Genomic DNA, 9,728 nt, shown 5'->3' on the forward strand with positions numbered 1-9,728 from the left:
CCCAATGCTTGGCTTTGGGCAATACCAAGAATATTATTTAAGATGGTCCTTGCCCTCAAGGAGTGTATAATCTAGTGTTCAGTCTAGTTATAATTTTAAAAAAATATGTGAATGCTGAGGTGGGTGGTATGGACAAATAGGGCATCAGGATCTCATTTAAAAACTCTGTGTTGTGTTCATACTCTGGTTAGGCACTCACCAGGCACTGAAGGGAGTACAAAGGTGAATAAATCACAGTCTGTGATTTTAACAAGCTTACAGTCCAGTAGGGAGCCATGATGAGTGATATAGACAGTAAATACCAGAGGAGTTCATTGATTAACAAATCTTAGCTGGCCTCCTTCAAGGCAGAGGCCCTGCCTAATGGAAACAACATCAGACCTGGAATCCAGGAGAGCCAGGCTTCAGGGTTCTCTCACCAAAAGAGGGAGCTAGACTAAGGTCTCTTCTCTGACATTCCATGAGTGTGCTCAGCACTAGACAGCAGCAGTGGCAGACTTGAATAGAAACCGAAATCTGGATACGAGAATCCCTGCTGGTCGCCTATTGACTTAGAAATTATTAATATGGCACCACATTAAAGTGAACTAAGGAGTGCTGTGGGCTGCAGGTTTGATGCCTCTCCTATGGAGGATTCAATGATGGGCAGCAGCTGATGGCGCCATTGCGCACAGAGCACAGGGCCTGGAGTCAGGAAGATCTTAACTACCTAGCTGGGTGACCCCGGGCAAGTCAATTAGCTCTGTTTGCCTCAGTTTCCTCACTGTAAAATGAGGACAATTATAGCACCTACCTCCCAGAGTGGTTGAGAGGATCAAATGAGATAATTGTAAAGCACTTAGCACAGTGCCTGTTTCACAGTAGGTGCTTACTAAATGTTTATTCCGCCCCCCCAGTGGACTTTGTAATTTAGTAGGGGAGATAATGCAGTAAGTAGACTAAGAGAGGTATAAACATAATTCTAGAGGAATTCAGAAAAAGGAAAGAACTAGGAGTTGGAGCTTTAGAGAAGAGCAGTATCATGTCAGAAGAACACTGGACTTGAAATCAGAGGCCTAAAAACCAGGGCGCTGACACTGACCCTGAACAAATCTCCTAACCTACCTGAACCATATTTCCTTCATCTGTAAAATAAGGCAATAATGCCGTACCTTCTCCCAGCTAGTTGTAAGGCAGGTGGTTTGTCTATTAGAAGGGCTATTTCACTGCTGCCTGGTGGCACCTGAAGGATAAGTTTAAATGGAACAGGCAGAGATGGGATTGGAAGGAGGGAAGCGAGGCAGTGCCTCAGCAGCCCGAGCTGTGTGGTGCTTCCCTTTCTTCTTTGTTGGGTCTCCCTGCTGATGGCACGCGGAGGTTCTTGCCAGCGTCACTGAGCTGTCCCTAGCACTTGTCCTTATCTCCCCTGATCCTCCCTCTGCTGCACCACCCCCCAGGTCACCCTGAGTCCAAGACCGGCTCTCACTTCTTGCCTTTGTTGACCAAGGCAGCCGCCCTATTCATCCCTGTGCCCTGCTTGAATCTTATCCATGCTCCCTTTCTCCTGCTTATCTCCGGCAGAAGGCCAGAGAGATGTATGTGGAGGAACGGAAGAGGCAGCAGCTGGAGAGTGACCAGGCTGCAGTGACAGAGCGACTGCTCCGGGAGGGCTGTGAGCCCAACAGGGACAGCCAGCTTCGGCGCGTTCTCTTGCACAAACGCTCATCAGGACGGGAGGAACGCATACAAGGCTTCCTGCAGGCTCTGGAGCGAAAACGTGAAGAGTGGCTGGCACGCCTGGGCACAGCATCAGCATGAGAGGGCAGACAGCCCTCTCGTGTTCCTGCTCGCTGGCCAAGGGCCTGATCCAGCATTCCTGAGGAGAGTCAACTTGAGTTTTGATAATGAGATTTGCTGTAATCCTGGGAACAGGTGCAGTGGGGATTGGGCCTTTTTGCCCAGCTAGATTCTTTGTCAATTGATGCTCTTTGTCCAGCCCCCACAGAGGGGTTGGGTAGAGATGACAGACAGTGAATGTCCACCTGTCTCTCCAGACCTGTCACCTGAGCTGCTGGTGACCAGTCTTCCTTATCTCCCAACAAACATCATCTCTCCCCTTGGTATGGGGCTTTTTCATATGTGGTTGTTTGGCTGTAGAGCACTACTCACTGCCATGGTGCCCAGCCCAGCCTGCCACCCCACTACCTCCATGCCTCTGTTTTCCTAACAACAGGTTTTAGTTCACTTTGCATTTGACAGCAGAAAGCTGGAAATTGTTTGGGGGTTGGGGGTAAGGAGAGAATGGAAAGCTAGCCATCTGCTTCCCCTCATGAACATTTCCACCTGAGCTCTGCTATTGGATCTTCCCCCACTCCTGGCTTGTCAGGCAGCCCCGATTGCTCTGCTGAAAACCTGGGCTCCTCCAATGGTGGAACTAGGCCTATGATGACAATCCATTTACCTGTTGTTGACTCAGCCCACACACACTTTCCTCAGGCAGGGTCTTGAAGCCAGCCTCTCATCCCTGCTAGAGCTGGTCCTCTTAACTTGGCTAACTGGGAAGAACCAGTATGTCCATTTGACTGGGACTCCCCTTCCATCTGACATATCAAGGCCAGCAAGCAAGGACACCTCTTCCCTGTTGGCTCCGATATCCACCTCCCTTGGCCTCATTGATAAACACAGCTCGTGTCTGACCCATCTTGGAAAAGCTCCACTTGGTAGTAGTTCCTGTCTTTCAGCCTTAATGGGGTGGACCCCACAGTATGAACCAGAGGGAAGGGTCAGGGGCTATGTCCTGCCTTTCGCTCTTCTTGCCCTACCAGGACCCGCAAAGCTGCTTAGAGGATTACCAGCTTGGCCCCTTGGCAGCTTTGAAAGGGGCTGTCTTGCCTGAGCTCCTGTACTTCAGGTGCTTGGAATAGCAGCAGACATTATAAAGCTGTAATCCTATCCTGATGCCAGACACTCTCGTTTCTTCCTGGAGATTTCCAGACTATTTCCTACAGGCCTGTCAATGGGTGTCTTTTTTCCCAAATGCTTAGCCTATAAGTATCTTTACTGTCATGGACACTTTTGGAATCAGGCATTTCCTCCAGAAATATTAAGGCTACTAACCACTACCTTCCCCCCTCCCCCAGACTTAGTGTTGGCACAGGGTTCCCAGCAAGCAGGTGCTATGTATTTCCCAGCCTTAAAATGGGGCTGTTGACAGCTTTAATTAGGGAGCCATGAATTATAATGCTGTAATTTGGAGCCCTACAATTAAGCGAGAACAAGGGGCTGGAGGCAATGAACAGAATTGGCCTCTAGATGAGCTTGACTGACATGAAGAATAGTGCAGTCCTGTTTCTCGACCTGCCTAGATTGGTCAAGATTGACTTGGGTTACAAGGGAGGATGGCCCAGGTGATTAATGGAGCTGGTATCCTTAATTGGCCATCAGTCTTTGGGTTCTGGGAAAGGTGTGTGGGGTGGAGCAGGGAGGAGTTACACCCCAGGGCACCTTGGGATGCAGCAATGAGCTTGGAGAAAGAGACCACAGTTGCAGTCTGGAGCAGGAGCTGCAAAACATAGGTGGTTTGAATTTGTACTGTTGTGGCTACACCTTTGTTGCAAGGAAATGGTGATCTCCACCCTCACCTCTTTATCAAACTCCAGACTTAGAAATCAGATGGTATCTAATTTAAATGGCCCTCCCTCCCTGTATTCTAGCCTCACTCTTCTCTACCCCCATTTATTAATCTGTGGCCTCCTGGGCTTCAAATACATTAAAAAGGAGTATCTGCCTCACCTCCAGAAGTTGTTTGCTACCTAGTGCAATGGGAGGCTTTGCTTATAGGGTGACAGTAGCTACTTCTCCAGATTTCAAGTCTCCCTTTTGTGGAGTGTCATTGGGAGCACAGAAAACGCCCCTTTCCCTTTACAACCCGTTTCCCTGTTTGCTCTCTAGTCCCTTGGGTCCCCTGCAACTCTTCTTTGTGCAGGTGTTTTGGATAGGTTTAAAAAAAAAAACCGGGGCTGGGGAGTATAAGAAGTTACCAATCATTTTTGCTGTGCCTACATAGATTGGTCCTGCTGGGACAACTTGAGGTAGTTTTTCACAGAGTGTGGCAGGTTTTTTGCCTTCAATCCTGTACTTTGCAGGACGAGAGTGACTAGAGGGGCCACGGTGGGGGGTGGGGGGATGTTTGTGGGGCGGCAACTGGCCATGAAGGAGGGTGCTGAAAGGACAGCTCCCATCTGGCCTACTTGCCGGGTTCCACATCACCCGAATAGTACGGTTCCGCCCAGCCTGGAACCCCTCTCTGCTAGGGGAAAAGACCAGCCTCCAGGTAAGTTGTCTGGGAGATGTGCGCGGAGCGGCGGCTCCGAGAGCTGCACGTCCGGCTGCACCAAGCCGTATCCTCCACTTCGTTCTTTCCCTGCTTCAGCGCTGTGTGCATGCGAAGCAGTGGGAGCAGCGCAGGCTGGTGGCTTGGGCGCTGCCAAGCTGCGCGCAACAAGCCGCTGCCTTCGGAGGAAACTCGCAACCCCCACCCCTGGGGCCCCCTGGCAGGGGGGAGGGAATCCAGAATGTGTCCTGGGCATTGCTTGAAAACGAAGTAGTTCGGTTGCATAAGGTGGAAGGAACTTAAGAGTTTGCAAAACCAAGCTTAGGCGGGATTCCAAGCCCACCCCTCTTGCGCCTCGTATTTAGCGCGCGCCTCCCTAGTCTGCCTAGTGCCCCCCGCCCCCACCGCGCGCAGTCGCCTCGCGCTCCCCCCTCCAATCTCGCCCCATCCCCTCCGAGGAGGTGAGTTTAAACCCCGCCCACGTGACCCCAGCTGGGCCAATGAACGGCGGCGGGAGGTGAAATCCGGTTCTAACCGGTCCGGGGCTCCCAGCGCTATAAAAACTTTATAAACCCCCCCCCCGGAGCCCAAGCAGTGTGAGGAAGAGGAGACGGGAGCGACCCCCGGACCGGCCGCTGCCGCCGCTGCAACTCGCGCCCAGACTCCGCTGCTGCCGTTGCTCCCGCCCCTCCACCGTCACCACCATGCCCAAGAGAAAGGTACGTGGCGCGGGGGCCCGGCTCGGGCACAGAGCCGTGGCCGCCACCGCCGCCTCCCCTTGGGCTGCTGGAGGCGAGCGGGCGGGCCCGGGGCGGGAGGCCGCGGGGCCGGGCAGAGCGCGGCCTCTCCTCGCTCCCGGGCTCCGGCGCCTGCGGGCGGCAGGGGCCATATTGGAGGGGCCGCCGCGGCGGCGGCGGGAGGAGCCATGTTGGCGGCTGTTGATCCTGCTCCCCCTCAGGGACTGTCATCATCCTCCCGCCGGTCTCGAGGGCCCGCGCGACCCCGCGCGCCGAGCCCCTTCCCCTCCGGGCAGGCAATTCAAACCCGAAGGGCGGGAAAGCCGAGTCGCGCGCGGGGCGAAATGGAATGGGGAGGGGAACGGGAGTGGGGCGGGGGAAGGGGAAGGACGCGCTGCCGCCAAAAAACCGCCGCGCGGCGGGGAAGGGAGGGGCGGGGCCAACCGTCCCCCTGCGGAGGCGGGGCTTGCACCACGTGCCCGCGCCCCGCCCCTAGGCGCGGGGCGGTGGAGCCGGAGTGGGACGCACTGAGCGGCGGCCGCCCACGCCCCCCTGGCCCGCGCGCGCCGGGGGTTTATTATTCTCTCTTTCCACCCCTTCCCCTCTCCCGGCGCCAGCCGCTCTGCGCGCGCGCTCCAGCGCTCGACGGGTGCCATGGAAACGGGCACCCGGGGCCCCTCCCCTCGGCGGGGGCGGGGGAGGCGGAAGAAGGGGGTTATTTGCACCATCTGCAGCTGTTGCTTGTGCCTTTCGCGGAGACACCCAACCCTGGCGGCTCTCCCGGTGGAGGCGGCGGTCCCTGGGTCCTCCCTGCGGCGGGGCCCCGGGGAGCCCCCTCCCCCACTAACAGCCTCTCCCCGCCCTCTTTCAACAGGCTGAAGGAGATGCTAAGGGAGACAAGACCAAGGTTAAGGACGAAGTAAGTTGGTGTCGCCCCCTCGGGAGCCGGGGCGGGGGGAGGGCCGGGCCGGGCCGGCGGCGCGCTTGGTGACCCAGGCCTGCTGGAGGGGCTCCTCGGGCTCCTCCTCCTCCGCTCCCGAAGGTCGCCGATGGCAGCTCTAGCGGCGCCTGCTTCTTGGGCCGGTCGGCCGTGGCGCGCTCCGATGCGGCTCTTCTCATTCTTACCGCTTACTTAACTCTGTTCGCTTCTTTTCACTAGCCACAGAGGAGATCTGCACGGTTATCTGCTGTAAGTACCTTTTCTCTTTATGTTCTTGCAAGGCTGGAATAGTTAAGAAATTAATTTTATGTTGAATGAAGCTTACTTAACTATGACTTACTAGTAACTGGTTGAGGTGGTGCTCTCTTGAGCTTCTGCCCAAACTGGACATTACACACTTGTCCAAAACACTAGACCTTCCCTTGGGCCTTTAAGGGAGAATAACCTGAAATAAAATTGGTTGGGGGATTTCAGGGGAGACCAGGGGTTTCAAATGAAAGATAGAACGTGGTAGTTCTGAGTTGTTGTACATAGTCTATAGTTCAAGTTTAATTTCAGACCCTTTTTTTCTCCCATTTTGAAATTAGAAACCTGCTCCTCCAAAGCCAGAACCCAAACCCAAAAAGGCACCTGCAAAGGTAAGTTGGTGGATCTGTTGGGGAAGAGAGGGAGAAAAGAAAATCAAGGAATATTAGAAATGGAAGGAACTTTCAAGGTCTAGTCCAGCTTTGTGATTTTTCTCTTGAAATTTGAGGCTTAGAGAGGCCCGGTTCATAGATGTTTACTGTATTCTTGACATTTTTTGTAAAACTAATCAAGTTTTCCCTAAGCAGAATTTTCACCAAGACCTTGACCAGGGTTATCTGATTAGATTTGATTCATTTATGTATCCATATTTAAGCTGATTAGGATCATTGTGATAATATATTGCAATCTGAATGTTTATATATTCAACTCAACACTTAGGGCTTATGGTCATTGTGCTAGGGGAGGTAACAAAGATAAATATGGTCAGAGCTGCTTTGATGGAGTTTATAGAGCCAAGGAGGCAAGTGACAAATGCACTATGATGGCTGATAGTTATTTCATGCCAGTTATTATCCTCTTTAATCAACTTGTCTAGGGTCATAGCTGGGAGAGAATAGAGCTTTTGGACCAGGTTCTCTCACAATGTATCTGTATATGCTTTATTATGCTGTAGTGGAATGAAACTGTATTACAAAAGATTAACTAGGAGATTCCATCTGCATGCATTATGTAGAAGTCCTAGTCCGCACTTATCATTGGTGAGTTTTTTCTAACATTCTGTGAATTGTGAATTAGCGGTACCCAAATCTTTGTTTTTTTTACTAGAAGGGAGAGAAGTTACCCAAAGGGAAAAAGGGAAAGGCTGACTCCGGTAAGGATGGGAACAACCCTGCAGAGAATGGAGATGCCAAAACAGACCAGGTAAAGTCTTACTCATTTAGCTAGTTACTGACCTCGGAGACTATCGATTACATTTAATGGCAACAGCATGATCTCATTGGGATCTGAACATTTTGTATCCTCCAGTTAATGCAGTTTTTCCTTCTGCCCGTTTTAAAGCAGGAATTCACTGAACTGACGTTTTAAGTTGCAATAAGAAATTTGCTCCTTCACTGCCATGTGTTGCCAGCTGTCCCAAAGACTGCTGAGAATATTGCATGCACCTCGTAGATTTTTGCCCTCCACTCCAGAAGCATCACTCATAAAATGGTAAAAATGTTAAGAGCCAGAAAGGACATCAAATAACATCTACTCTAACAACATTTTACAGGTGAGGAAACTGAGGCCCAGAGAGGGGAATTACAACCTGTGGAGCTTCGAGCAAGGCACACTGTCCATTTCTTGGCCTCAGTTTTCCTCATCTCTAAAATGGGGGGAGTAGACTAGATCTTGAAGGTTCCTGATAGCTCTGAATCTGACTAGGTCACATAGTAACCCTTAATTGAATTTTAAATAACAACAGTCAATCTCTTTAAATCACCTAACAATGCTTCTTAACTAAAAATTGGAAACCTGGTCATGGGAGGGAAGAAGAAACATGCTGAAAGGAATAAAATAGGTTTCAGGCAGGATTAATGATTAGTCAGTTGTTCACATATAGATAGTTAAATGTGTAGGGCTTTTTATCATTTGCAAAGTGCTTTTTTCACAGTAGCCCTGTGAAGGAGATAATGAACAATTTCCATCATAAGAGTTGGACCAGCTCATGAGACAAGGGCAGGGATCTGCCCAGGGGCATGCAGTGAGTTAGTGCCTAGATAGAACTCTTACTCAGATCTTCAGTGAACCTGGTTGCCCACCACGCCCATCCATGCTATTAATAACCATTTTCTTTTTCTTTCAGGCACAGAAAGCTGAAGGTGCTGGAGATGCCAAGTGAATTGTGTGAATTTTTGATAACTGTGTACTTCTGGTGACTGTACAGTTTGAAATACTATTTTTTATCAAGTTTTATAAAAATGCAGAATTTTGTTTTACTTTTTTTTTAAGCTATGTTGTTAGCACACAGAACGCTTTGTTGTTGTTTTGGGGAAATGGGGCAGATGTTACAGATAGGATGTCTCAGAAGCTGGGTTGAAATGGGTGGGGATTTCTTCTCCTCCTAGTTTTTCAGAGGACTTCTCTTGCATACCAAGAGAAGGCATGCGCGCGCGCACACACACACACACACACACACACACACCACACACCCCCAGATACATACATACAAACACTGATACCCTCAGCCTGTCCGGTAGGGTAGGAGTGGGTAACTTCAAAAATTTGTACTTCTTCTGTCTGCCATAAGCATCAACTTGACTCCTCCAAACCAAGGGGCCTATCAGGACCTGCCCCTGTTTACCTCCTTCCCCCCACCCCCAAATCAGTTGTGTTGGATACCAGTCTTTCAGGTGATCTGAACTTGAATTATGGCCCTGAGGAGGCCTCCCCGAAAGAGCCCAAGTTCTTTTCATATTGGGGATCTTTTCCAATTAAGAATTCTGCAGTTTTCATTTCATTTCCTCAAAGTCAGGGTAGGCTCGTGAAAAGTTGTTAAACAACATAAGCTCAATGTGAAAGTGTCCACCCTCACTCTAAACTTTCCCTGTTTAAAGTATAAAATAAAGACTCTTCATTGGGTTTTATAGTGACTTTATGTTTTTGGTAGTCCATGGAGGAGGGGAGTTTGAAAGTTGTTGTTGCCGATCGTAGCCCATGTCCTGCCTGAATTACCATGATTGTTTATGAAAGTATCTTTAATAAAGCTGGATACAGTTTGGCTTGGACTGTTCTTAAATAATTTTCTGTTTCTTGTGGAGCTCAGGTTTGATAATCCAATGTCTTAGCAATAGTTTTCAGCTTCCTGAGGTGTGCACTGTCATCTCTTCATCATCCGTGGTGTTGGTTCTCCAGGGTATAATCCCCAAGTTAATGCTTTGTTTAGAATATTAGTGCCAGTAGTTCATGTTGAGTATAAAGTGGCACTTTAGTGGACAGAGCATTAGATGTAAATCCAGAGGATCTGGTTCAAATCCCACATCTGACTGCCCCACTTCAACTTATAGTAGGACCAAAGACAGCTTGTTATACTGGAAAGTACACCAGATGGGAGAATTTGGACACCTGGCTTCCAGTACCAATTCACTTTTCTACTCTGTCAGGTTCCCCACCGAAAATGAGCAGGTTGGTTTAAGGTGTTGCCACTGCCTTTCCAGATTGTTAGAATGGTGGA

General features: G+C 50.2%; 2 protein-coding genes across 4 annotated transcripts in view; both read left to right on the forward strand.

Moving 5' to 3' along the window:
• DHDDS (dehydrodolichyl diphosphate synthase subunit) overlaps positions 1 to 3,776 on the forward strand; it is a 34,627-nt gene extending 30,851 nt beyond the window's left edge. For both annotated transcript variants that reach the window (XM_027864954.1, XM_027864955.1), the window contains exon 9: positions 1,561 to 3,776. In XM_027864954.1, the coding sequence (XP_027720755.1) occupies positions 1,561 to 1,797 (237 nt within the window). In that variant the 3' untranslated portion in view covers positions 1,798 to 3,776. The remainder of the gene's footprint in view (positions 1 to 1,560) is intronic.
• Positions 3,777 to 4,798: 1,022 nt separating this feature from the next.
• Positions 4,799 to 9,293, forward strand: HMGN2 (high mobility group nucleosomal binding domain 2). Of its 2 annotated transcripts, XR_003569341.1 has the most exons (7): positions 4,799 to 5,031; positions 5,924 to 5,968; positions 6,209 to 6,238; positions 6,577 to 6,627; positions 7,343 to 7,438; positions 7,580 to 7,726; positions 8,361 to 9,293. XR_003569341.1 is itself a non-coding variant. In XM_027864956.1 (6 exons), the coding sequence occupies exons 1-6, from the start codon at positions 5,017 to 5,019 to the stop codon at positions 8,394 to 8,396; spliced, it is 273 nt and encodes a 90-aa protein (XP_027720757.1). In that variant the 5' UTR covers positions 4,811 to 5,016; the 3' UTR covers positions 8,397 to 9,293. The 2 variants fall into 2 exon arrangements, 1 of the variants encoding a protein (XP_027720757.1); XM_027864956.1 differs by lacking the exon at positions 7,580 to 7,726 and having other exon boundaries at positions 4,811 to 5,031.
• Positions 9,294 to 9,728: the final 435 nt, after the last annotated feature.

The sequence above is a fragment of the Vombatus ursinus genome, unplaced genomic scaffold, assembly GCF_900497805.2.
Source record: "Vombatus ursinus unplaced genomic scaffold, bare-nosed wombat genome assembly UNPS02014777.1, whole genome shotgun sequence".
NCBI lineage: Eukaryota > Metazoa > Chordata > Mammalia > Diprotodontia > Vombatidae > Vombatus > Vombatus ursinus.

Bases quoted from the DNA above. Each gene is read 5' to 3' on its own strand.
- HMGN2 (XM_027864956.1), top strand. The intron at 6,239-6,576 runs GTAAGTACCTTT...TTTTGAAATTAG, and splicing joins GATCTGCACGGTTATCTGCT to AAACCTGCTCCTCCAAAGCC. The intron at 7,439-8,360 runs GTAAAGTCTTAC...TTTTTCTTTCAG, and splicing joins GAGATGCCAAAACAGACCAG to GCACAGAAAGCTGAAGGTGC.